The sequence below is a fragment of the Lycium barbarum genome, chromosome 11 (assembly GCF_019175385.1).
Source record: "Lycium barbarum isolate Lr01 chromosome 11, ASM1917538v2, whole genome shotgun sequence".
NCBI classification, from domain to species: Eukaryota; Viridiplantae; Streptophyta; class Magnoliopsida; order Solanales; family Solanaceae; genus Lycium; species Lycium barbarum.
This window is the reverse complement of record NC_083347.1, coordinates 41,049,852-41,077,535: the sequence shown is the minus strand read 5'-3', so window position 1 is coordinate 41,077,535 and position 27,684 is coordinate 41,049,852. Positions and strand designations below refer to the sequence as shown.

At 36.8% G+C, this 27,684-nt stretch overlaps 3 protein-coding genes across 4 annotated transcripts; 1 reads left to right on the top strand and 2 right to left on the bottom strand.

Annotated features, from left to right (window-relative positions):
* Window positions 1–4,618: 4,618 nt before the first annotated feature.
* Window positions 4,619–8,636, bottom strand: LOC132619770 (uncharacterized). The gene is made up of 2 exons (XM_060334569.1): window positions 8,472–8,636; window positions 4,619–5,059 (listed from the first exon to the last, which is right to left on the bottom strand). Exons 1-2 carry the CDS (start codon window positions 8,634–8,636, stop codon window positions 4,619–4,621), a joined length of 606 nt encoding a protein of 201 aa, XP_060190552.1.
* Window positions 8,637–15,944: 7,308 nt separating this feature from the next.
* Window positions 15,945–23,229, bottom strand: LOC132620481 (uncharacterized). Of its 2 annotated transcripts, XR_009574925.1 has the most exons (8): window positions 22,971–23,229; window positions 22,532–22,664; window positions 21,500–21,603; window positions 20,136–20,307; window positions 19,866–20,006; window positions 19,554–19,773; window positions 16,831–19,458; window positions 15,945–16,121 (listed from the first exon to the last, which is right to left on the bottom strand). XR_009574925.1 is itself a non-coding variant. In XM_060335158.1 (7 exons), the coding sequence occupies exons 1-7, from the start codon at window positions 23,036–23,038 to the stop codon at window positions 16,886–16,888; spliced, it is 3,411 nt and encodes a 1,136-aa protein (XP_060191141.1). In that variant the 5' UTR covers window positions 23,039–23,229; the 3' UTR covers window positions 16,622–16,885. The 2 variants fall into 2 exon arrangements, 1 of the variants encoding a protein (XP_060191141.1); XM_060335158.1 differs by lacking the exon at window positions 15,945–16,121 and having other exon boundaries at window positions 16,622–19,458.
* Window positions 23,230–25,370: 2,141 nt separating this feature from the next.
* LOC132619768 (uncharacterized) lies at window positions 25,371–27,227 on the top strand. The gene is made up of 4 exons (XM_060334568.1): window positions 25,371–25,479; window positions 25,789–26,109; window positions 26,170–26,384; window positions 27,213–27,227. Exons 1-4 carry the CDS (start codon window positions 25,371–25,373, stop codon window positions 27,225–27,227), a joined length of 660 nt encoding a protein of 219 aa, XP_060190551.1.
* Window positions 27,228–27,684: the final 457 nt, after the last annotated feature.

Genomic DNA, 27,684 nt, shown 5'->3' with positions numbered 1-27,684 from the left:
TTTTAGTAATAAGATCATCTATGAACATATTGTGTCGTTCGCAATATGTCGGATTAATAATGATATTGTCTGGTTTTGTTCTTCCATTCATATCTAGAAAAAAGAAGGGAAAGTTACTCATATGTACCATCCTACTAAACCGTTTGCATTTTCTATAGCCCTCTTTTAATTAATTTGCACCCTGCATAACCCATAAGACTTAATCAAATGTTCAAACGTCTATCCCCTCTCTAATATTCACTTCTTTTGTCCACCAGCTCATCCCTCTCTAACACCTTTATTTTCCTTTCTCTCAAATCCTAATCCTTTTTCATTTTTATTTCGGATAATAAGTTTTTTTAACAAACTGTCAATAAACACACAAGCACAATAATACTGATGAAATATATTTTTCAAGTATTGTATAACTTTGTTCTTCTCGAAGCATTACTAGTCTCTTATTTCATCAGAAAAAAGGAAGAAAAAGTACAAGGGAGAAAAATAGAGTAGAGCCTATCACCATTCACCACTACACCTCTACAGCAATCTTCTTTTCCATCACCATGATCCATTAAACTTGATAAATAAATCTATTCACCACTGTACAACACCACAACTTCATCCTCACCCTCAGACCTCCTCTCTATACCAAGAAAACAATAGTAATTCACAATAAAGAAAAAGAAAGAAAAGTAAAGATCTACCCATAAACCAACAGAAAATACCAAAACTTTCATCTCCACTACTCTTTACAATAATCATAGCAGAGAATTTACAACAATTAGGGAAAAAAAGGATAACTCAGATCCCGAGAAGAAGAGATGAAGAACCAAATTTCAATCTCCTCCTATACCTAAGTCTATAAATATATATCAATATAGTATATATAACGTATAAAAGTGTATAAATAACTATATGCCCTCTTATACATTGTTATATAGTGTATTTACATTACCTTATACGTTTATTATATAATGTATGATAGTGCACACATACGTATAAGTAGTGTATAAGGGTGTATATATACTGTATAACATGTATAAGGGTGTATATACACCTCTAATACATTTTTATACAATGCATGTACACCCCTAAGAGGACTCATAAAATCCACTCAAACACCATCGTATTATCACCGGTACACCATTGCCCATATATTTTATTTTCTCTTAATCTTCACCTCCATAAACGAGAAAAATAAAAACTTCACTAAAACCCTCCATTGGAACAATAAAATTGCTTTCTTCATTACGAAAATATTAAAAGTTCACAGGGAAGAGATATCACCAGTTGAAAGGATTTTACCAAAGTAACCACTATATCATGGCTTTGAGATGCCACGAAATCTGAATTAGGGATTACATGGGTCAGATCAAAACTTAATTTTAGGTATTGAAGCAAATACATACAGAAATAAATAGAACAATAGAGAAGAAAATATAATGATGTGGTATTTGAAGGTGATGGGATAGGACAGAAGTGGGGGTGAGGGGAAGAAGAAAGAGAAAAGGGTTGTTTTCTTCTGCAGCAGAAGAACAACTTTTTGCTAGGAATAGAAGAAGATTTAGGAAGAGGAAAATTTACTTGTCATATGTATAAGATTTAATTATGGATAATAACTACTCTTTATTTTATTTACATCTCGTAGCTATAATATTTGTCTATTTATGCCTCGTAACTAGTGCAGTAACATACGGTTACTGGACTATACAATCCGAAATACACGGTCCATGGATCGATTCTCCACAATATTCTTCCGTTGTCAATCCTTTTTCTCTCCCATTATCCCTAATTTCTCCCTCGTTCTTCTTAATCACTACTGCTATTCTCTCCAGTTTATCTCTCCTCAATATTTGCATGATTCCCTTAACATTAATCGTTTATCCGCACAAATAAGTAAGTGATTTTGTTTTTTTTATCTTTTGATGTATACGTGTATTTTTTCATTGTATCTTCTTCAATTTCATTAATTCAAGTCCTCCATTCTGACAATTTCCTTGATTACCTGAACTCCGTTGTTAGGGTTTTTACAAAGAAGCTTTAGTGATTGATTATAATGGCTGAAGCAAACACCCCAATCGGGGTTACTCGAGGTACACACAATTTATTCGATGGGCCATCTTTAGTTTAGCCATTACTCAAAAACAAGATGTAATTGCAAGCACCACTGCAAAAATTGTTGTAGAGAGGCGTAGTAAGCATTTTCATCCCAATGAATACGCAACAAATGGATACTGAAGTTGCAAAATCAGCCAAGCGAAAAGATGTCGTACCAGTTAAAAAAAGTTCTAAAGTTGTCGTATAAAAGAGGAGAAAAGTAAGCAACCTTGCTTCCAGTAGCAAGGGTAAAAATGTTATTGAAGAACAACCATATGTTGCAGTTGAGGATGTGGAAGCAATGGAGGAGGAGGTAGTGAATCGACATGTATTTATCTGTGTCATGGTTATTCTTTTATGTTAGACATGATGTATTTCACTGTATCTAATAAATACTAGTATCCACATGTATTTGAATGTTACTAATATCCATGTATCCACATGTATTTTTCTATATCATATGCTAGACATAATGTATCTTATTGTATTTGAACTTTTTTATTTGGTAAAGACAGTATTTGAAATTAGTTATCAATGAAACAATGTGTATTTGTCTTTTACTAGGGTATTTTATTGTATTTCTATGTTTTGTTATACTTCCTCCATCCCAAAAAGATTGTCTTACTTTCCTTATTAGTTTGTCCAAAAAAGATTGGCACATTTTTATATTTGAAAACAATTTAACTTTATGAGATGATTTACAGCCACACAAATATCTAATGTCTGTTTTGGACCATACATTTCAAAAGTCTTCCTTTATTTCTTAAACTCCGTGCCAAGTCAAACTAAGACAATCTTTTTGGGACGGAGAGAGTAATATATTTTGTTTAGCCTTCTTTTACACACATATTCACATGTATTAAGATGTGTCATATCTTAGACTCAATGTATTTGACTGTATTTTTTTGGCAAGTTCATATATTTTGACTATGTGTGGTTTTTTTTTGGCTGTTTTTTTTTTTTTTTTTTGGGGATATATTTTGAATGTATTATAGTGTATTTGATTGTATACACGGACAAATCACAAGTTGATAACCTTGATGTAGTGTATGTTGATAATCTGCCGCTGCAAGACCTTGGTAGCATGTATGTTTTTTTGTTTTTATTTTCCCTAGTTTTCTTTGTTTATATGTATGTTTTTTTGTTTTTATTTTCCCTAGTTTTCTTTGTTTATATGTATGTTTTTTTGTTTTTATTTTCCCTAGTTTTCTTTGTTTATTTGATATATGTGAATCATTCTAATAGTTCTTTGATTTTTTTCGGGGACTGTGGGGTGTTTGTGGCAGCATTTGCTGAATATTTGAGTTTGGGTGAAGGTATTCCAACAGAGATTGATGTAAAAATTTTGTGCAAGAGATACGGTGCACTTCTATGAGACTACGTTGCACGAAAGGTAGATGAGAATGCTTTTAGCGACAACGAGGTGCCACCAAGACTAGTTAGGCTAGCCATAGATTAAGATGCTGTTAAAAGAATAGAAGTTAATTAGTATTTCCAATGAATTTTCTGGGGATTTGTAATGCACACTATTAGTGTTTTGATTTAGAGAAACTTAGTATTTTTGTACTTGGTACATTTTGTATTTTGTATTGCAACGAATACAGATTGTTATCATTAAACAAATGAATCTTTACTTGTGTGTTGTTTTGATATGAATACAGGCTGTGTGTTGTTTTGCTATGAATATAGGTTGTTATGACTACACATTTTTACTTGGTACATTTGATCTGTATTATAATTCATATCCCGAGTGTCTCTTTTTCCATCACAATAAAGTTTTCTTGTATGTATTGTATCACCTGAAATTTAATGAAGTTATCATCCGCATACTAATGTATTTATCGCCTTCAGTCCGATGTATTTATGATCTGCAGTTTTATTTATTCCTGTCTAGGATTGTATATACCATTAGAACTGTGTGTATTCATGGCGTGCATGTCTTATAATTTTCTACTAGAAACCTAAGCTGTATTTAGAGCCTGTTTGGATGGGCTTATGCCTTTAAGCTGAAAACAGCTTATAAGTCAAAAAAAATAAGTTGGGGTAGTCCAACTTATTTTTTTTGGCTTATAAGTTGTTTTCAGCTTATAAGCTGCTTTAGATAAGCTAAGTCAAATGGACTCAATTATTTTTTTGAGCTTATTTTAAGTACAAAAATACTTTAAGCTGGTCAGCCAAACACTCAAAAAAACTAAAAACAGCTTATAAGCCAACTTATAAGCCAATCCAAACGGGCTCTTAGCTATATCATACAGTTAGAGATGTATTGTAAATTACAAACAACTCACTGACATTTCATACCAATCGTATGTCATGTATATGCAAAGTGAATGTATTGCTTGCATCCAAAAATAATGCAAATTAAAGTTTTTTTTTTTTGTTTAAAATATAATCAATTGTATAGATATTCATAAATGCCAGTGCATAACTCAACAAAAAACATACACCAAAATAAGGATACAATGTATTAAATTTGATTTCTTTTATTCAATATTACAAAATGATTGTATTTATCAAAAGAGCACACTTAGAAACAAAACATTTACTTCTTACGAGGCTTATTAGTACAAGAACGCCTATTGTGACCGAGATGTCCACATGTACTATATGAATTTCTACGTTTCCCAAGTAACAGCTCCATTAAGGGCTTGTTCCGCTTCTTCTTAGGCCTTCCAGGAGGTCTTTTGTATTTAGGTGGTAGGACGACTTTATTAGAGATGTATGTTGGAATCTTCCATTCACTCTCGTCAGGGAGAGGATGCACGGGGACGTCATACGTCTTCACCACTATCTTCGATTTGTACAGGTCTGAGCAATAATCGTCAACCGTCAGATTTTTACTCTTAATAACAGCCCAGGCATGTGGGCATGGTATCTCGTCTATTTGAAACTTCCGACAACTGCATGTTTTGTTTTCCAAAAAAATCATGAAACGCCTTCCATCATCCATTGCAGTGTAGAGATATTCTGTTGATGCTTCAACCTATGCAACAAGTAGTGTTTTTAAGCATTAGAAACTGTATATAAACATAATAAATACATGCAATACATTAAAATACTCTTAATGATATTGGTCTGTATTGATTTAGTATAATGCATACATAAGAAATACATCTGAATACATGTAAATACAATATGTATATACATGTTACTTATACTAATTAAAATGCATACAATTAAACAGAAACGTACTGTCATCTGTACAGATAGATACTCGTTTAATGATAACTAGTCTCTACGAACGTGTCTTGCACGTTATCTCCTGTCAATCATAATAAATGTTAAATAATGTTATTTGAATTATATAATATCTATTTTATGAGAACAAAAAATATGATTTGATCGTATCCACTTAATACTTCTCATTAACATATTACTTTTTGGTATATATATTCTTTATGTTTTCGAATATAAGGAAAAATATGTTAGGACTAAAATAATCCAACATTAGGAACTGAGCTGGTGACCATATATTGTATTTATTGTTATTATATGCTGAATATTATTGTTAAAAATAAATTTTAAAAAATTTATCAGTTAAAGGTACTAAATACATGGTATTTCTTGGTTACGTTTTTTTTTAAATTTATCCACTAACACATTTCTACATCATTCAACTTCTTTGGTGTAAGCAAAAATTTTTATGAAACCACCATGACCAACAAGAATATAGGATCATGAAAATAAAAAAGTAATACTAATAATGAAGAATAATGTCAAGAAATTAAATTAAAAGTATTTTCATTCCAATGTGGTCTTGATCTCAGTTATTACATTTAGTTTTTCATTGAAACAAGACATTGTCAAGTCAAAAATTTAAAGGAAATAAAAAGACACGCAGTAATAGATATAGCACGGAAAACTTTTGTGTTAGTTTTATTTTTTTCGAACTTGCCAATTTAATAACATTCAAGAAAAAAATTATTTTGGTTGAAATCAGATACCTAATAATGTTCCGAGTAAATAGGATATTTGTCTCTTACTAACTGGAATTTAAAAAGAAATTGAAGCAAGGGAGTACGTCGGCCACGTTGGTTTATATTTGGTTACGATGGTTTAGGATTTAGTTTTCAGTTGAATTCGAAATCCAAGATATTAGGAAAAGAAAATTAATATACAATTTTATCAAATATGAAATTATCTTTTAGAGAAAATTTCAACTTAAAAGGTATAAAAGTCGTTCAATATTTGAAGAGTAATTTGGTCAACAAACATTTATATTCATGCTTCTAAAATAATATAGATGTAGCTAGGTTTTATATAAGTGTGTTGCACGTATATTTCCTGATATTATATTTACATAAAAATGATATATTTTACTTGAATATAGACCTATTATTTAAATTTAAGATAATTGGATATGATTTGAACCTTCAACAATAAAAAATTAAATTAAATTAACTATATATTTGTTGCTTTCACTTTATATTTCAAATGATTTTATAGTTATAGGATATCATGGCACACAGCGTTCTTTGCTTTTTCTCCATGGAAATATTAATTTTAAAGCAATTTGAGGAGAGGGGGGGGGGGGGGGGGGGGGGGGAATATCTTATGAATCAAGAAATAGTAATATTGGTTGTCGCTGTAGATTAATTTTTGTTTGTTTGACTAATTACTTTTTACCTAGATCCCATTACCTTTGTTGGTGGCTCAATGTTTTTACATTAGTTAAAAGGAAAATTGAAATGTTAATATACTTTTTTTTCATTTTGTTATTGCTAGTGACATAATTAAACAAAAATCAGCCTGATGCATTAAGCTTTCGTTATGTGCGGAGTTCGGGAAAGGATCGAACCATAAGGTCTCTTAGATGCAGCCTTAATTACCCTCATTTTTGCAAGAGATTGTTTTTATATAATTAAATGTTTGGGTGTTAAGTTGTCTTATTGGTTACATAGAACGTGATATGCGATATTTTGCTTTATTATTTTTATAAGAATTGATTACACTAAACACTCATGTATGAGTCAGTTACGGATAGACTCCTTATATTTTAAAATCAAGCACTACACCTCGTGTATTATGAAAATTTTACACTTGCACTCCCTATCATGTATATTTATAATTAAAAATATTAAAATATAACTATTAAAAGACAAATTAAAACGATAAATAAGACCTTTTTACGTAAGGCATGTCATTTGTAAACTTATTTAAATATATTTTCTTGTTCGTTCTAATGTGCTTATAAGTTTGGTTTACATCGTATAGTAAACTTTAATATTTAAAGACTTAAAATCAGAACTAATTTTTTTATAGTAAGTATATAACGAACGTGTATATGCAGTTATGCACATTAACTTATTTGTACAGCGAAGAACTTGTATTACATTACACAATTAAAATAAGGAACAAAATAGTCTTATTGCCAATGGTGTAATTGAGATCTTCTAACAGAGCCGCCATTAGGTAACAAAACTATCGTGAATTCAAATTATGTTTGGTTGTTCTCCTAAAGGAATCAAACTTGTAATTGAGGAAAAGTTTTAATTTCACATAAATACCAAAATACTCAGCGAACGAAATTCTACTTGAATTCAAAGTCTAATATTAGACAAAGTCAAGATATTACAATTTTATCCGATATCTAATTATTTTTTAAAGCAATAAATAGCTTAAATGGTATAAAAATCGTTTAATATTTAAAAGATATTTTGATCAACCAATATTTATATTCATGCTTTTATAATAATATAGATATAGATAGTTGCTGGAATGATTTCCATAGGGGTGTATTTCCTCTTATGATTTGCTATTTTGGGTTTAAAAACACCACCTATCAACCAACTAGTTGCATGTCATTGCGAATACACTTTATCCTTCAGTGGGCATGTATGCTTGTCGCGGAACTCTCTCACTCTGAATATTTTGGATTTACCAATACTAGATGCTCGGAATTTCTAGTCACATTCAGCCGACATGCATAAGAGTGTGTAGCTACAAATACAAAAAAAAGTACATGTAAATTCAGTTGACATTGTTGATCGGTTGAATACATGAATAATATAATACATGTTGCATAAATCACCTGTCAAAATACATACACTCAAAAAAATTAAAACTGGTCCCAATATCATCATTACATTCACATTTATACATCTACCATGATATGCATATTTTTCACACAGAGATATGCAAAGTATAGTAATATATACACTACATACATTGTATTCCATGAAAATGTACTATGTGTATTGTCTACTTTAGAGTTCAGTGTATTAACTGTCCTATATATTCATATAATTTGAATATTAACTAAAGTGCAATACCCAAATACAATAATATTCTTAAGACTAAAAAATACAGAATCATAAAGCCAAATACATCATTAAATACAATGAAACTGACCTTATGGCGTTTGACCTCTCAGCCCGGAATTAAAACCTATTTACAATTGCATAATTCGCAATCACAGCCTTTAAAGTATCTTTGTCCTTGTATATTTGCTCTACTGATACATCTTTCTTATTCTTGTTTGAAATTATCAAATCGTTGTCGTTTTCGAATACAACAACAGCCTTACCACAATTGGACGCCGCCAAATCAATTGGATCCATTGCATGAATATCATCATTGTATTCAAGTTTGAAACATCTCCCCTTGAATGACAGCTTCGCTGGATACACTGCACTCAATTTCCTTATCTGTTAAACTTACGCACAACGGATGCAGCCCAAACTCCCTGTTTTCTCTCTTTAGCTCAACAGACACCCTCATTCCCATATCATTGTGTATTTCCAAAGGCATGGGATTACCTTCAACAGCATATTTGATTAGTATGATTTTTATATTAGTATCTACACTCAACTGATTCGCGATTGTTGTAACCAAATCAGTGTATGAAGCATACTCTTTGAACATAATTGCCTCTATATTGAAATTCACAAAGCAATTCTGCTCGTTCCAAATCCCTGAGTGTCGAATCAAAGTTGTTATACTTGCCATCTTTCGCCTCAATATGTAGAAATAAAACTGAAAACACTTGCATTCAATGTTTTTTTTCCTCTTATCAAAATAACAAAAAGTATACAAAATAAATTAAACTCATATCTATCGAACTTCAAACAAACCTGAATGAAATCACGATTCTGTGTATGTGAATAAAAAATACACCATTTCAATTTTAAAAAATAGACAACAAGAAGATCAAAAATACACCACCGCAGTTCACAACTATGTTAATTAGAATCGACTTTTGTTAGATAGAATTTTATAATTCTCAATTATCCTCCCTGAATTTGAAACAGATTTTGTTTGCCTGAATTTTGAATTCAAAAACGGTACTGTCGAGAGAGAGAGAATCGTGAACGCTATTGTTACGCATGTATTATGGGTGCATTGATTTTGGTTGCCATTAATAGAATATTTAGTTCCAAATTTTCAGCCTATTTTTCCTCACCCCTGTTATTGGATACGGATGTGGTGTGTATGTAAATACAGTGAAATACACGCGAGACAACATAAAAAACTTGCTACGAATTGTAATATTAAAACTTATAGCTATAATACGTTATCAGGTACTAAAAGATAGACTTTATGTAAGTTTCTCTTATGAAGAACAGAATTAACTTGACTAGAATGTAGAGAAAACGACATAAATGGTCCCTTAACTATAAGAGTAGGTTCAAAATAGTCCCTTAACTATGAACTTAATAGTTTTGGTTCTTTAATTTGCCACAAGTTAACCAAAATGGTCCCTTAACTATGAGAGTAGGTTAAAAATAGTCCCTTAAGTATGCACTTAACAGTTTTGGTCCTTTAAGTTCGCCAAAAGTGAACACTTTTAGTCTCCAATAAAATATGCATCGAACTTTGTTTGTTAGATTTGACGAGACCTATGAAAAAAAAGGAGAATTAGCGAGGACTCACATTACTAAAGAAAAGGCCAAATACCTCGGGACAAAACCGATGGACGTTCGTCAGTAATAGTGAAAAACCAAGGAAAAACCAACAAACTTGATAATATCAGAAAATTAGTGTCTCGGAACATAAAAACTAACGTACTCTATCGGTTAAAACCAAGAGAGTTCATCGGCTAAGTAAAACACACAAGACTTTAAAAATAAATTAGAAATAGCAGAAACTACAAAAATTGTCACTAATAAAAAAAAGCGAAAAACCAATGGACGAAAATCAACGGAAAAAATCGATGGACACTATAAGAAATCCAATGATTTTTATTTTTTCGGGCAAAAATGCACGGAAACTAGTTTTTTTTTGTTTTAAAAAAAAAATTCACTACAATGGAAGTATTTATTTTTATATCGGGTTTTCAATAGAAATCAAGTCGAGTGTGTTTTACCTAGAAGATGGACTCCCTCAATTTTAACTGATAGAGTCCGTCTATTTTTGTATTCCGAGGCTGACTTTCTGACATTATCAAGTCTGTTGGTTTTTCCTCGGTTTTGCACTATAACCGACGGACGCCCGCGGTTTTGTCTCGAGGTATTTGACCCTTTTTTTAGTAGTGTGTACTTCTAAATATGAGTCCTCGCTAATTTCCTCTTTTTTTTTTTTATAGTTCTCGTCAAATCTAACAAACAAAGTTCGGATGAATATTTCGCCGGACACTAAAAGTGTTAACTTTTGGCGAACTTAAAGGACCAAAACTGTTATGCGCATACTTAAGGGATTATTTTTAACCTACCCTCATAGTTAAGAGACCATTTTTGTTAGCTTGTGACAAACTTAAAGGACCAAAACTGTTTAAGTGCATAGTTAAGGGACTATTTTGAACCTACCCTCGCAGTTAAGGGACCAATTATGTCGTTTTCTCCTAAAATGTAAGACTAGGCTAAACTAGGTAACAAATAAGAAGTTGGGCCAAAATAAGTATACTAGATGACCGAATGGATCTGGGTCATAATTATCCCAAAAAAGAATGCGTTTATTAGAATTTTTTACCCAAGTAATCCACTATTTAAACCAATTAATGAAAATACCTTTTAAAAAAAAATCAAAACTAGAGTAAACGTATTTCACAGTAACGTATTCGGCATTACTTTATTCAAAAAATCCAACGTGGAAAAAACCAACAGTTGACGGACATAAAAATATTACTGGCTACTTGGAATCCATGTACGGAATTTGATTAAGCGTGGCGGTTACTGATTTAAAAGTCGTTAATCTGACTCGAGACTTAATTAAAGATAAAATGTTACTGATAGTAACGACTCTATAGAATCCAGTCACGAACAATCGAATCCTGCAAATTTGAGGACATGTAAAAAACAAACTCATATATTAGTGAATCTTAATAAATAATTAAATAAGGGAAAAAGCTCAAATATGTCATCAAGAATTGACTCATTTATGCCACTCGTTAATAGTTTGGCTCATTTATGCCATCACCGTTACAAAATGACTCATTTATGTCATTGCCGTTACAAAATGGGTTAGATTTTTTAATTAATTTGGGATTAAAAATTGGGCTGGTTAATTAGACAACGTGGACCTCTAATTGGAGGCCACATGTCATATCCGGTATTGTAAAACCGACATTAATGAAAAATGGCATGAATGAACCATTTTGGTAACGGCGATGGCATAAATGAGTCATTTCCGATAGTTCGATCGCATATTTGAGCCTTTTTCGATTAAATAATAATTGGTTGAGTTTAACTTTGTTCTGTATCATCAGGGTTAAGGGATTTTAGTTTCACTTTAACTTATATTTTACTGAATCTTAGTGCAATAATTTTTCGCACGCTATCAAAATATCATTTTTTTTGCACGGATTGACCTTCAAATTGCTGGTCTTTAATTTTTATCCTTCGCTTAAAAAAGTGGCTGAAAATATCCTGAGGTTCTGGGTTCGAATCCCTACTCTAGTAAAAAAAAGAATTGCAAAGCAAGGCTTCGCGAAAAGTCTGCCTTGTTAGACAAAATTTTAAGGCACATTCTGCCTTAAGGCAAAAGTTTCAAAATTTTGCAAGGCAATTTTTCTTTTCTTTTTTACTCTGCTAGAATTCTATAAAAGTTAGCCCGAATAGGCCTAATTTTGTTACGAAACTCTGTCTTGCAAATTTTGTTTTTTGACTAACCTCGGGGTATTTTGAGCGAATGGCAAAAATTAAAGACTAGCAATTTGAGGGCCAAAAATTAAAGACCACCCCTAAATAAGGTCAATCATGCAAATTTGCCCGGTCAAATGCGCTTCTCTTTTCAATTTTTTTTTTTTGGGTTAAATCTTTTCTAAATGTTTACTTGCTACTTTTTCTTAGGGTGTGTTCGGTATGGAGGAAATTGTTTTCCAAGGAAAATGTGATCTTGGAAAATAAGTGAATTTCTACTTATTTTCTCATGTTCGTTTGAATAGTGGAAAATAAGTAAATTTCTTACTTATTTTCTCATGTTCGTTTGGTTGGTACAAAACATTTTTCGAAAAATATCCACCCAAGCCCCACCAACTCCACCCCAACCCCACCACCCCATACCGCACCAACCCCTTCACCCATCCCCCCCCCCCCCCCCGCGTGGACCCATACCACACCAACCTCCACCCGCACCCCCCCCAAAAAAAAAAACTTAAAAGGTTTTAAAAGTTACTTTTTTGGGATTTTTACACCACCCACCCCCACCCGCCCCCGCCCCCCCCCCCAACATCCCACCACCCCCTCCAAAATATTTAATTTTTAATCATGCAAACTTTCAATTTTTATAATTTTTTATAAAGGTAAAATTAAATATGAATTAGAAAATTCGGGAGGGGGTAGGGGGTGTGTGTAGAGAATTAAAAAAGAAAACTTTTTAAAAAAATTAATTTTTTTGAGGGGGTGGTGGGGTGAAAAAATAAAAACTTTTAAAACTCTTTTTAAGAAAAAAGAAAAAAAATAGGTTAGGTGGTGGTGGTGGGGGGGGGGGGGGGGGATGTGATGGTGTAGAAAACCCAAAAGTTTTTTTTTTTTTTTTTTAAATAAAAATTGGTGGGGTGGGGCAGTTGGGTACTGGGTGGGAGTGAGGCGGTGGGGGGTGCAGGAGTTCGTGAAATTCCACTTGTGTACTTGTTTTCCCTATTTTGATTAGGGAATTCATTTTTCCATTTTTAAGGAACTTGTTTTACTAAGGAAAATGTTTTTCAAAATTTTTGACCAAACGAACATGAGAAAATTGAAAAACCATACCGAACACACCCTTAATGTTCACATGTTTGCGTAAATTTGATTTATTAGCCATTCTTTCAGCACTTTCATTCCTTAATCACGGCAAACTTATTATTCTTTAGTGAAAAATGGTCAAATTTGCCCTTTTAGTATTCGAAATTGAATAATTTTTTCCTCCATTAAACTTTTGGTCTAATATTACTCATTTTTTTAAAAAAAAGTCTGTTTAAGGATTTGTAGTTTTTTCCTTTAAAATTTTAGATCTTCTTGGGTGAATCAAATGGGAGAAATAGTCGAGATTGCATTTTATACTTGAATATAACTTGCTTAGAGTGCAAAACCATTCAAACCGTCGCTATTAAAATAAAATTTTGAAAGTGTGAAACCTCAATAAAAAGTTTAATATGTTGTATAAGCTAATCTGTTTTCTTTTTTCCAAAGAGAAGATGAGGCCAATGTTGATCTGTATAATGATACAAATGCTGGAATTAGTGATGAAAGTTCTGAGGAAGACGAACCTTAAGAAGATGATGAAGAGAGTGAAATCATAGAAAGTGAACCTGATGAAGATATCGGTGATATTGGAGATTTACGTACCTCAAAATGATATTAGTGTAATTCCTCATAATTAATATGGCCAGGGTGTGTCCAAGATGCAAAACCATGACATATCCTGTTTTAGGACATTGGAGAACAAGGAAGGCATTTCATCTCTACACGTGAATCTAAGATGGAATGTTGTTCAATTTGGTTTGAGGATGGCAAAAAGGATTTGAAAAAAGATATATTTAGCACTAAAGAAAAGTTGAAAGCGGATGTGAAGATGTTGAGTTTGTGCAAGAATAAAGAGTTCAAGGTGGTAACCTCAACCAAAGTCTATGGGTTATGAGATTCAAGTTTTATAGTTTATTAGGTTATCTATGGTTTCTTCGAGGCCGGAAGATTGAAGATAACCTTTAAAAGATAGGAAAGTATATTGATAATCATACTTGTGAGATTGAAGGGATTTCTAAAGGTCACACTGACCTAGATGCCAGTTTGATTGTATCCTTACTTTTAAACCAAATTAAAAAAAAAATCCAAGTTGTTGGTAGTAGATGTCATTTCTAAGGTTCACGAGAAATTTGGTCATCCAGTGAGATACATGAAAGCGTGGCTTGGACGTCAACGCACGTTTAAATTGGTGTATGGTGACTTTGAGAAATCACTGGGCCAGCTTCCTAATTTTTTTTTACAGCTTTTCAGCATTTTAATCTTGGAAACAGTTGTGAAATGGCAACACAAAAGAGTTCATGAGTTCAACAGAGGTAAAACTGTCAAGTTTGTATTTTGAGATTTCAAGGCATGCATTGATGGATTTCAAACATGTTGCCCTATTATTTTAGTAGATGAACTCATACGTAAGGCATATATGAGATCAAATTATTAAGTTCTATTGGAATTGACGGAAATAATAAGATTCTTCCTCTAGCAACTTGCTATTGTTGGCAGGGAGTCAAAAAGAGGCATGGAAGTGATTTTTTAGGAATTTGTGCACATATGTGATAAAGGGTAGAGAAGATACACGTGTGATCTCTGATAGAGGAAAAGAAATCTTTGACTAATTTTCCGAAGTTGCTGCCATTTTCAGAACCTCGGGCCTTCCATTAATTTTGCCTAAGACATTTTAAGAGCATTTCAATCTCGGTTCCAAATAAGGCCCTCAGTAATCTGATATGGATAGCTGCTTCAACCCAAGTAAGGATGTTCGAAGCCTTGATGTGTCAAATTAAGGAACTTAATTTAGAAGCATATAAATACCTCATGGAAATTCCATTGGACAAATGTACTGTTAGCCATGATAATGAAAAAAGATGGGAAGTGTTGACAACAAATCTTTCAGAGTCGCTTAACGAATTGCTGGAGAAAGTGTGAGGCTTGCCTGCTATGGTTAAAATTTCATCGGAGCAAACTGTTAAATGGTATACCTGTAGGTTTCAAACAGCATCGCGTTCAAAATGAACTAGGAGAAGAACTATGAAAATTCAAAAGGCACTTTAATTATGGTTGAAATATACCTGTAGGGTATACGAGGTTAGATCTATGCAGGTTGATGATATTGGTGGTAATCCTCACTATGTTTCATTGAATGAAAAAAATGTAAATTGTGGAAAATTGGCTAATTTGCACTTTTCATGTTCACATGTCACGTAGGCTACTGATAGAATGGGAGAGGTAGGTAGAACTTTTCTCAGGAAGCATATCACAATAGAAATTATGATGTAATATATTCTTGGTCATTCTCACCAGTTGGGCACAAGGTGTATTGGTCATTTCCAAGTTTTAGAATAAAAAGTAATAAATTATACCTTCGTCTCAAATGTCGTGTTGGACAATTAAAATTTCTAATGAGATGGATCGTGGTCCTGCAGTATATGGACAGTCTTGCTGGTTGTGTAGGCAGACCGAGCATGACAGGTGTCAATGTCCAAATTGTAGTCAAACTTAAGTGGGATAGGCTTTATATTATGTTTTAATTGAATGTATTTATTAGTAATTACTCCCTCCACTCCAATATAAATGAATTTCTGACATTTGTTTTTATTGTTTAAAATGAAAGATTTTTTCAAAGTTCAAAGATGTATTAATTATTTTTTTCTAAAATTACCCTCTCTTTAATTGGTCTTCCAAAAATCTCAAATCTCTTGTTTTAAGATAAGTTTGGGAAGAAGAATGTATTATGTTGGGTAAGATTTGAAATTAAATGTTACGTATGTATTTTTCACTTGCTCAAGTCTTTTCACTGATATACCACTAGTTTATTTACACTTCTCCAATAACATATTGGCACAAAAAAAAATTATAACAGTTTAACCATGATGCTCATTATAGTAGAGTAATCCTCGATGTGGTGATGCTCATTTCTTTTTGCTTATACCGTGCTGCCAAAGGTATATCCCCCTGTAAAGTAAAGGTAATCTTCAATTATTCAACTAAAAAAGAGCAGTAATCTCAAAAAATAACGGAAACACGTTAAATTATTAAAATACCAGTTGGTTACTTTTTGTTCTTCAAGATGATAACTTAATTAATCAGTTGGTTCTTTAGATTTGAATTATTGAAGCTTAATGTCCAGCATAAATGGTTATTAGCAAAACTTGATTGGCTTCAACTTCCAAGAAGATTTATTGAGAATCAATTGAACAACAATCATGATGATCGTTACCACTAAGTCCAGTTGTTCTTTATGAATGAAAAACTGATTTAATATGTTCTCTCTGTCTCAACTTCAATTATAACATGCTTATTCACGACAAGCAAAACAGATTTCAATGTCAATCATAACCAACTGATTTCAAGCTAAAACAAGTACAAAACCAACTGATTTTCAGCTCAAACAAGCACACAACCAACTGATTTCAATCATAGAATGCTCACTGCATAAATTTTAGAGTCTCAGATTCACGACAATGAGCAACTACATGTTTAAATTCTCAATTCAGTCTTCAACAGATATCAAACAAGAATTGTTGAACCAAAAGAAATATGCACCACTTATCTTATTCTTACATCAAATAAATGAACCTTATTCTTATATCAAATGAATCAATGCGTTATGTGCACATAACAAGCAAATATATTGTAGTGGAATCCTAGGTATGAGACATACTTTAAGAAACCTGTCTCCATGCCGTGTATGTACATAGCTAAAAAGACATTATCTTTCACTTGGGATTCGTTCGAAGCGACGCAAGTTTGGAAGCAATATCATCATAATCAGGTAGCTTTGGATGTACATGACTAGCTTTCTTCATACTATCCTCTCTGGAAATTTTGTCCCCAATCGAGGCTGGTGCCTTAGGGGCATTACGGCTGCCTGATGCTGCTGACATTTGGGCAGAGCTCGCTGGTTGTTCCATCCTTGTTGATTTCCGTCTTCCCTCATCTGATGTGATCTTGGGCTGTGCAATATGCCTTGAAACTGCGGGTCCAGCACTGGGCTGCTCTGAACTCATCCTTTTATCTGATGGGGATTCATGTGACTCACTGCTGTAAAAGTTCCTGGTCTGTCTCTGTGGTTCTTGTGTATCAGCAGCAAAAGAATTCATGACAGGTTTCGGAGGTTCTTGAGTTTTAGCACCGAAGGAGCGCCTGGTGGGTTTTCTGTCTACACCAGAGCCAGAATTAACAGCTGCCTCAGAGCTGATTTTAAACTTAGGGGAAGAGTTTGTATCTAAGCGGGAGGAAGAAGCTTTAGTTCTACGAGAGAATCCGCTACCCAATTGACTTCTACCAGCAAGAGATTGTTTCTTAGGACCAGCATCGGAATCACTGCTATCAGAATCAAAATAAGTAGGTGAACCTCGTAAGCCCGCATAATTTGTATTAAATTCGCTGCCTGTTTTTTGTGCATAAGTTCTTCGACTGTAATTTGAAGCCTCTTGTGAAAATTCCTCATCAGAACTGTCAGTATCTGAAGTAGAATGAGTGTCATCCAAAACAACAGAACTCTTAAGGGGAGCAACAGCTTGTGGCCTCACCACAGGACTTTCCTTAGCTCTCTCGACTGAAGTTGAAATATTATTTAACTGGCTCCTTAAGTAAGGTGGAGGGATGTGACCTTTATGCTTAAGGCCACCAGTTAACTTCCCAAATGTGAACTCCTTTTCGAACCCAGAAGCTGAAGAAGCTAAACTACTATCATCTGTCTGTGTCCCGGGCAAAGCTGGTGCACTGGAGGTGTCCTTTCCATCTCGGGGTTTTGTATGCTCAGCCTCATCTTCTGAACTGAAACTAATTGAATCACTTTTATCAGTTTTACCATGTCTTTGCACATAATTGGACACCGTTTTGTCAGATAAGGAGTGTGACCATTTCTTCCCATCACTTCCTGAAACATTTTCCGTATAGGAGGATCTTGGTGAGTCATGATACCCTGCATGTTCATAGGAAACATTCGGAATATCTTTTGACTTCCCAATCGGGGGTCGGACCATCTCGACGTCACTTTCGGAATTCGTACCATCAGAATCGTCAAAGGTTGGCACAACATTTTTAGGTCGTGAATTGTCACCAGAGGCAGCCAAGCTTTCATATAATCGAGGTGAGTGCCTTTCCACGAAGACTTCTGATGACAAAGGAGACTTCTCCGGTGATTTGTCAGAGTCAAAGCTCCACGAATTTTTAATGGCAGAGTTGTAAGTAGGTGATTTCCTTTCTGGTGAAGGAAAATACAGTTTGGCCTGCTGGTCATCATATATAGGATCTGAGTCGAACTTAATATGTACGTCATCTTCTGAGCCAGAATCATCAAAAGCAACAGAGGCAGAATCATGAGAACTCTTATTAACAGTTTCACTAGGAACGTGACCTTGGTAATCATATCCATAAGTTTGGTGGCTAGAATGATGAATATTTTCACCAAAACCTGAAGTGCTTAAATAAGAATCTGAAGAATTGTTTTTGGGATCTTCTGTAGTAGTAGCTTCTTCTCCAAAATAATTGAAGTCCTCAATTGACTCATTCTTAAAGCTATTTGTGGATTCAGATTCAGTTCTCCCCGATGATTTCCTCATTATCATTTTCTCTCTACTGTCCTCTTTTGATAACCTTTTCTGCATATTCTTATCACCTTCTCCAGGGCTAGCAAATGGATTATCATTATTAATTGAACCTGTGGCACCTACGGAGACTTGTGAACCAGGCCTATTCGAAGTACCATGACTACCATTATGATGTCTTGTTGCTCTAGCTAGATTATCATGTTGCAAACCATCCGTCCTTTCATGCTGAAACCTTGAAGTTCTATCAGGTGAAGGGCTGATAACTGAATCTTTAGGAAAATGTTCATGGATGCTTGAAGTACCATGGTTTCCTGATCCTGCACCTCCTAAAGTACCATGATTATCATCGTGAAATTGTCTCGTCTCTCTAGCCAGATTTTCATGTGGCAAAATATCAATCCTTTCATTCTGAAGTCTTGGATTTCTATCAGGTAAAGAGCTGGTTGCTGAATCTTTGGGAAAATGTTCATGGATACTTGTGTCATACATTCCTGGTCCTCCGCCTCCTGAAGACTGTACTTCAGACCTCTGAGATTCTGAGGAATATTGCCTTGTAACCCTTGAAAGTTCTGCAGCAGCTCTGGCAGCTAGGCTTGCACGTTCTGCAGACTCAGCAGCTGCTTGAGCAGCAGAGGTAGCATCCTTAAATTCCATATTCCAATTCTGCCTGCCAGCTGAAAAATTACCATCTCCAGGAAATGATTGCCCAGCTTCCGACCTTTCATCCCTAGACCCTAAGAGTCATGAACAACCATCATTAACATTATTTTTGCAGAGGGAGAACTAAACTGTACAGGTTGTATTCTAGTACAATATGAATGATACTAACCTGAAGGACTAACTCTATGATGATAGTTAGAAGATGGTGTTACGCCACTACCACCACCATGTGCAGAGACAAAGCTTTGGGTTCCCAGTGAGGATCTTGCATTCTGCTCTGGGAAATTTGAAGATGCATTAGGCCTTTTACCATGATCATGTGGAGTTCCCACATCTGAAGCTTCGAAATGAGGAGGGTCTCCGGCCTTCTCTAAACTACCAGATCCATTCTGGACAATTTAACCAGTGAAGTCAGTAAAGGCATAATAACTTACTCAATCTTAGTCATCAGTAGAAAAAGTTAGAAGTAACATAATCATACCAGCAAGTCATTTGGAGGCACTGACTCCGCCTCTTCTACTGATGTAGGATCCCATTTAACACCATGTTCCTCAGCAATTGCCCCCAAGATTTTCATTTTGGCCTGCCCATCAGGTGCCTTGGCAGATAACTTCTCAACCAACTGAGGTACAACAGCACAAGACAATAATTAAGAGCATTATGTTGTTGAATTTGAGAAATATAAATAGTTCATTATCTTCATATTAAAAGTCAAATGGTCAACTGTTGAAGGGGGATACTGCAAACTTACCATGCGGCTAACTCCACAATTGGGACGGAGCTCAACTGCTGCACTTATAAATTCTTTTCCATATTTTGCGGTAAGATGCTTCCGCACATCTGCAAGTTCTGGTATGTCTCCGCACCTTGGTGACGCAAAAACTACACTTGTAATTGCTTCCTTCAAGTCAATGGGGCAAGTTCTGTGCATCAGACATAATAACATATCAAAACGCTTCAAAGGTGGCAGACTCAATCGTTTAGCCATGAGTTAATCCTGGGAAACAGTAATAAGGGCAGCCCGGTGCACGAAGCTCCGCTATGTGCGGAGCTCGGGGAAAGGCAGGACCACATGGGTCTATTGTACGCAGCCTTACCCTGCATTTCTGCAAGAGGCTGTTTCCAAGGCTTGAACTCGTGATCTCCTGGTCACATGGCAGCAACTTTACCTCTTGGTCACATGGCAGCAACTTTACCTGGGAAACAGTATGTGTTTCTTTACTTGCCACTACTGAAGCTAATATTTCAAGTAAAATAGCAGAAACTAACCTCAATTTGGATTAGTAAAAAGATGGAAATCGGGTCACAAATCAAGTTGTTAAGTACATCAAAACAGTGATGAAAAGGAGATACTCCTCAACAGGTAACAGAACGAGTAAATGTGGGGGGGAAAGGAATCCCCTTCACAAATGTTCTTGCACAGACTGATAATGGACTTTACAAACTTTGGTTAGTACAAGAGCATAACACTTTACTGTAACTTACAACAGCTAACAGCCTTGTTTGAGACAAAGGGGTTCAGCTCAAAATCTCACACCAAAAATATGTTTTCAGCTATTAAATAATCAAGATTTGCACAGTATACATCTTCAGGTCATGATCCTACAGCTGGCATCACCATCATCACTACAACCCGTATAGATCCAAAACAACCAGCAAAGCCATCAAAGTAAAACACAAGGAACATGCCTATAGAATATACCAAACTCCTATATATCTTAGCAGTAGCTACCGATGAAATAGAGTTCAGAGTGGATGTCTTCTCTCTGTTGGGGTTTGGATCAAAACTGGCAGGGAGAGAAGAAAAAAGTTGAGACGGAGAGCAGTACCCGAGGATATAGAGAGCTAACAGACTACTACAGAGAACTAACAATGGATTAGATAAGGAAAGTTAAGTCATGGGACTACCTAACAAAATAAATGAGCCTGAGCAACACTGTTTTCTCTTTTTCTTGAGGTTGGTTAATCAGGGGAAGAACTTATAGGCAAACAACAAGCAAATTACATCTAACTGCAACTGTAATGCGAGATTTCATCTAAACTCAGTGCTGTGTCAGGCAGATATCTCACGCAGATGGAGACTAACCTAATGCTAAAGAGACAAAACCAACTTACTTTTGTGACTCAATAATAGGCAAGCGTGCCACGATCAGTTCACAGTAAATCTCGATAAGATCATATGCTGCCATCATCTTTTCCTCCCGAACTACATGCTCCACCTAAAATTAAAGTGTAAGATAGATGAAATATTTTTCTCCAAATCCAAATCTGAGGTAACACGAACATTTAACTTAATAACCACAGCTGTAAAACATAACAGGATTGCAATTAGATTCAACAATCTAACTTAAGCAAGCAGAAGTAAAGGTTTTAAGATGTGAAGATATAGCTTGAATTTTATCAGACGAGCATGCATATGCCATTTCTGATATGCCACTAATTATCAAACATTATGATAGCTAAAGCAGAATCCTACCAATCCTAAGGCCAGATATTCACAAAGTGCACCAACTGAACGGTATCTAATTATCCAACGTGCGAATTCTAATTTTCTGGAGATTTGTATACTTCAGTCCGCAAATTAAGTGCTACATATGGTCTTGACATTTGAAGAATCCTCGTAGAATCATATCCAAAGGGATCAAGATCACATCACGAAATTCTTATACAGAGTCCATTTTTTTTTTTTTTTGATGACCGAGAAATTCGACTGGAGCCAACCCTTTGGGCCAACTGCAGCTTTTGAAACTCGGGGATGATTTTCCCACCCCTCTACCCTTCTCCACTTATAAAAAGACTTACCAAAAAAGCAAAGTCAATCAAGGGATAAATTTAATACGCATTTTATGGTGCACCTGAACCCATGCTCTTTCCGAAAAACTAGCTATTTTATGTACATATTTTCTAGAATTGATCCAATATTACCGGCTGGCACTCCATGTTACATAAAGGCTTAATGGTGCACTTGATTAAAAGTTGAGTTATTATCAATTCCACTTAATGCCTTCTTTTCTCCGTCCCGTGTTATAGAAATCCTAGATCCGGCTCTGAATTCAATCACCAGAACATCATAGAAAGGAACAATAAAAACTCATATTTAACATTATTGGGAGAGAAGAATTACACAGCATATCAAGTATAACTTACGCGAATTCTTGCTGTCCGGTCCTGACCAGAATCGAGCAACTGAGCCAGTTCTCTTTTCATCTGCTTCACTTGCGCTTCCTTCTTGTTCTTCAACAACTTCAACCTTGAAGACGCTAACTTTAACGACATCTTACTGCATCAATTTCAAAACAAACAAAAATTACAACTCATATCAATATGAATTCTCCAATACAATGTAGTATCTTCATTTTATTAGAGAACTGGGGTTAAAAGTACAAAAGTAGATTTAATTTTTTTTATCAAATCCGGGGAATTTCTTCGATACATGACTTTGTAAGTTTCAGTATGAGTAATGATCGGGAATTATTGAATTAGATATTCCTTGCTCAAATATGTTCATATCGCCTAGGACACAAATTCAAATATCAATGAATACGTGGAACCAATCAACAAAGCTATGGAGTTGACCGAAAATTACCATTTGGTGGAATTGAAGCTCTTGGTAAGCATCTCTTTTGAACTTCTTAAGAAACTCGATTTCTTCATTGTTTTTATCTCTGTTTTGCCAGTGTGGGATTGAATGAATAGATGGAAATTAGGGTATTTGGGCGATGGAAAAGCTTAATTTTATTAAAGAATATAACAAGGAAATAGAAGGGGGGTAGTTTCAAGGAAGGATCTCATTCGGTTAAAGAAGAGAAGACTAGCTGACTTTTATTAAAACGAGCTATGAAATTGACAATTTTTTACAATGATATGCCAAAAAAGACGTTTCTCTTCAAATCATTGTTTTATCTGGTGATTAATAATTTACGACTTTGTCCAAATTAATTACTAGGTCAATTCGGTAATATGCAAGTTCATATCTACTAGTCTCCTGATTAATGGTCACTTACGTATTCTTCCCCTGTCACAAAAAGGATAAAGTTTTTTAAATAACCAAAGCTAAGCTCCAAATCTTACTTCCCTTTAATTTTAAAAAAGACAAAATTATACTACTCCATCCCGTCCATTTAGTTATTGTGCTTTGTTTACCCCGATTCGGATAATCAATTGAATTTGTAAGTAGGTATAGGATATGTGCTTTGGGTCTTGTTGTATGGTAGATAGAGAAAATATGTAAATGAGAGTTCTTTAATAAAACGGCTATTGATGACAATTTGCTATGATAACAACGGGAAACACTTGATGGAAGAAACACAATAATAATGGAAACAAACGGCCTTGGCCGAATCAAATATTGAGAGAGAGATTGTATATATGAATTCTTCTATTATAAGTATTCTTGGAAAGTAAAAAGAACCAACTCTTACAAAGGAGGGGGAGGTGCCCTATTTATAGTGTAACCTCTATGGTTTCATACAATATGAACTAATAAAATAATAACAATAAGGACAGCTCTGTACGGATTTGGTGGGATTAGACTGACGGCACCGTCTGACACACGCATGGTGGGTAGTTGACCATGACAGGACGCTACTGGCGCGGGGCCCGCGTGCAATGGCCACACGGACCAACGGCTACCCGGACCGATAGCTACACGAACCAACGGCCGTGAATGCTCGGGTAACCGGTCTTGGTCGTTTCAACGACGTCGAAGGCAGATCGGTCGGTGCCCTCGCACAGCTCCGACCTAAGCATTACCCCGGTCAAGGACGAATAGTATCCGACACATTCTCATTCCTTCCTCCGGTTCCCCGTTCCACCGGTTTACCTCATATCCGGTTTTTACCGTATACAAATAGCCCCCACACTTCCCGGGTCTCCGATCTATCAGAGTAACGGGGAGTGGATACCTTTCTGAAACCGGTGGTTCTGTCAGCCCGTCGTTATCTTCGCATTTTGGCGGGAACGGTTGCGTAATACCTCCCCTTTTATCGGCCACGTGTCTCGCCCCTGGTGGTCCACTCCTGTCAACCGCCTTTTGCGCGTCGTTTCGAGTCGCTTCGTATTAATGATGGGGGCACGTGGCGCCGTCTGATTGGTCTTCCTCGATAACCGTTCCTCTTCCATGCCTATATAAGGCCCTCTACCCCTTCACTTTACCATTTTCACGCTCTAATCTTCTTCAACCCCTCTTCATTTCTGCGTTCTTCCCATTTGCACCACACTCAATTAACTCCAAACTTGATCTGCTTATTGATTCATTGTTTCATAGTGCGTGCAAAAGAACCAACTTGGTCACCACTGCTGCCGAATATTCTCTGCTCGAGTGTTGCTGTTTCATACTTTACTCCTCCTCGAACCACCAGTTCATTCGTTCCTCTTAAATTCCTCTCTTAGACCTTCTTTCTTTCCTATTTCCAAGATGTCTGAATCCACTTCCCACGATGCTCCACTGGTGTCGTCCCCGGGGGCCGAGCCTGCGTCTCCGGCTAAATTCGAGCCCATGGCTTCGGATGTCATACCGGCTAAATTCAACTTTAACAAAGATCTTGAGGTCGAAAAGCCTTCCTCCGTTTCGGACAGGGGATTCGACGTGAGGCGGTATCCCTCATCTATTACCTAGGAGAAGCTCGATACAGTCCGGGCCGATTGCGGGTGGGACACCCGTCCAGTTCGGGTTTTCGCCCCTGGACCAGATGAATCCGTTACTGACCATCGTGAAGGGTTTCTATACGTTTACACATACCCCTTCACACTCAAACTCGACCCTCCGATGGATCCGGTCATCCTCGACATGTGCCGGACTTACGGTGTTACATTGGCTCAGATCGGCCCAAATGTTTGGAGGGTGGTAGCGTGTCTCCGGTTGTTGGCCAACAATGCCGAGAAGGAGTTCACACTGGCCCACCTGATACGCCTATACTCCCCGAGGCTGTTCCGGGGTGGCGTAATGAAACTGGCCAAGCGCAGCCGGAATCCATTCTTTTCAAAAATGGATGAAGACAGAGACTGGGGATGGCTGGAGCGATACGTCCGGGTGAAGACCGAGGACATTATCCCAGCCGACCATATGCCTTTCCCGGAGAAGTGGAATAACAAGCGTAAGTGTGAAGCCTCGAATAATTGCCTTAGCGTTGTTTCGTCAAATTTCGATCCCGCTTTCTCACTGTTTTTTCCTTATTTTCGTCAGCCAATGGGTACGTTCCTCCGGTCATCCGGAATCCGAGTGACTGGGTCACTGTACTTCTCGACCAGTATCTTCACGACGACCGGACATGGGCCCACCTGTCACGTGGCCGGTGGATCGCCCAAAATCACGGTAACATTTTGTTTCCCTTCATGCTCATTGTATTTTCCACTGCTCATGGTTGTTTGCCCTCTCAACCCTTGCTATTGTCTTTGTTTTTCAGGTTTGCCCAAGGGCTCGGTGGCCCCTAGACCGGAATCAGGGACCGCTCCCCCTGCACCGGCGTCCAATTTTGACACGGCGGGTTCTTCCCGTGTTCTTGCCGATGCTGCAAAAAGGAAACGGCCTTCCGAAAGGGGGCAGACGCCAAAAAGGAAGAAGGCAAGAAGCGTTGCTCGGTCTTCAAAGGAAGAGACGGAGCCCGACTTTATTGTTCGGAGAGTGGCCTCAATTCCCTCCGTGGCTTCCATACCGGAGGAGACAGTCTCCTTTTCACCCCTTCATTCTATCGGCGAAGGTCCCTTGGTTCCTGATCCACGTTCAGGTGCGGAAGAAATACTTTCACCGGCTCCTCTTCGGTCGATTGACTTTGTCGACATTTCAGGTGAAACTTCTTCGGAAGACACTCCCCTGCAAAGGAAAAGATCCGGGGAAGCGGCTGCTGCTGAAGCCGACAAAAGGGCCGCCCCAGTACCGGAGAGCGAAGCCCCCACAGGCGCTCGTCCGTCTCCCGAGCATGAGCCTGCTGCAACTGCGGAGCCCCCGGCTTTTGCCGAAAATATTGAGGCCGCTCCAAGTTCATCTACCCCGGTTCTGCGGGTGGATGATTTTGACTATATGTTCTCGAGCATCCCCCCCCGCTACCGGCGAAGCAGCGGGCTTTGGTCATCTCCCTATTCCTCGAGCCATGAGGCCGGCCAACCGGATCTCCGAATCAGGCGCCAGGGACAGCCTGGTAAATATCTTCCCGGCCCCGAGCGTGGAGCCAAGGAGAACCAGATCGGCCGTAGTCACCGTCTTCGAGGACTGCAGCTTTCTATCGTGTCCGGTGGGCGTAGCGAGCTATTTTCGACCCCTTATTTCTGAATCGGACAGGCGCAAAATGACCGGGCTCACTTGGCAGTGCCTCATTAACGAGGGTATGCATGCAAGCAACCGGGTAAGCTCTTCTGTCATCCTTGTATAGCAACCGGAGCAGTCTCGGATATGTGAAGGCCTAAGAGCTGAGCTCGAGGGGGCGGTTATTGCCAATGACGGCCTTAAGGCCGAGCTAGAGGCAGCCAACGGTAGGATAAGTGTCCTTGAGGAGAACCGGGCTGATCTGGAAGCAAAATTGGCCAAGGCTGAGGCCGACTTGGAAGAAACCTGGAGAAGTGTTGAGGCGGCCGAGGCTCATACTGCTATTGTCGCCGAGTATGAGAAGTGGAAGTCTCGGCGAATCACCCTCGAGCAAGCTGAGCACGGCCTTTCGGATCTTCCGGCCCTGATACTTGAAGCAAAAAGAATGGAGGAGGAGGCCAGCCGTGCCCTCGGGTCCGAGTCAGACGACTCTGAGCGAACCGAGTCCGAACACTCATCCTCCTCTAGCCATGCCGGATAGCATAGGGCTTGTGCTTCATCCTTTGTTTTTGTTTTTTGCCTTTGTAGGATTTTGTTTTTTGATGTAAAGAGCATCCCTTGTATATATATATATAAAGAATGTATTTTCCTTGTTTCTTCGTTTTTGGATGTTTGCTATTATTTTTGCCATGATCGTTAGTCCGTTTTAGGACAAGTCGACTCGTAGTCGTTAATTCATCGTGCCCGTAGGTCTTATCCGATATTTTGGGGCCGGTGGCTTACCAAATTTTGGCTTGGATCATTGTGATCTCGTTGCCTTTGCCGAATTTCGACCATGGTACCCGGCGTAGGGTATGCGAATGAGGCAATATCGAAATACTGTGGTTATCAACTGGGCAAAGTATATTTAACAGAAAGCTGTTATCCCAACTTTTGATAACTTTGTGTTTGCAAAATGTTTGTACATATGAGAATTTTAACTCTTTCTTCCTTAGCCGTAGCAAATGTAAAATGGGACACGATTCGTTATGATCGTTTGGTCCTTACATCGGAGGCTATG

What these genes read in the sequence shown, in the direction of transcription:
- LOC132619770 (XM_060334569.1), bottom strand. Translation starts at nt 8,636, where the DNA reads ATGGATCCAATTGATTTGGCGGCGTCCAATTGTGGTAAGGCTGTTGTT. An exon ending in TGATTGCGAATTATGCAATT is followed by an intron (nt 5,060 to 8,471) that starts GTAAATAGGTTT and finishes CTTGTTGCATAG; the next exon opens with GTTGAAGCATCAACAGAATA.
- LOC132620481 (XM_060335158.1), bottom strand. Translation starts at nt 23,038, where the DNA reads ATGAAGAAATCGAGTTTCTTAAGAAGTTCAAAAGAGATGCTTACCAAG. An exon ending in ACCGGACAGCAAGAATTCGC is followed by an intron (nt 21,604 to 22,531) that starts GTAAGTTATACT and finishes CTTTAATTTTAG; the next exon opens with GTGGAGCATGTAGTTCGGGA. An exon ending in ATTGTGGAGTTAGCCGCATG is followed by an intron (nt 20,007 to 20,135) that starts GTAAGTTTGCAG and finishes GTTGTACCTCAG; the next exon opens with TTGGTTGAGAAGTTATCTGC.
- LOC132619768 (XM_060334568.1), top strand. Translation starts at nt 25,371, where the DNA reads ATGGATGAAGACAGAGACTGGGGATGGCTGGAGCGATACGTCCGGGTG. An exon ending in GGAGAAGTGGAATAACAAGC is followed by an intron (nt 25,480 to 25,788) that starts GTAAGTGTGAAG and finishes TTTGTTTTTCAG; the next exon opens with GTTTGCCCAAGGGCTCGGTG. An exon ending in GGTTCCTGATCCACGTTCAG is followed by an intron (nt 26,110 to 26,169) that starts GTGCGGAAGAAA and finishes TCGACATTTCAG; the next exon opens with GTGAAACTTCTTCGGAAGAC.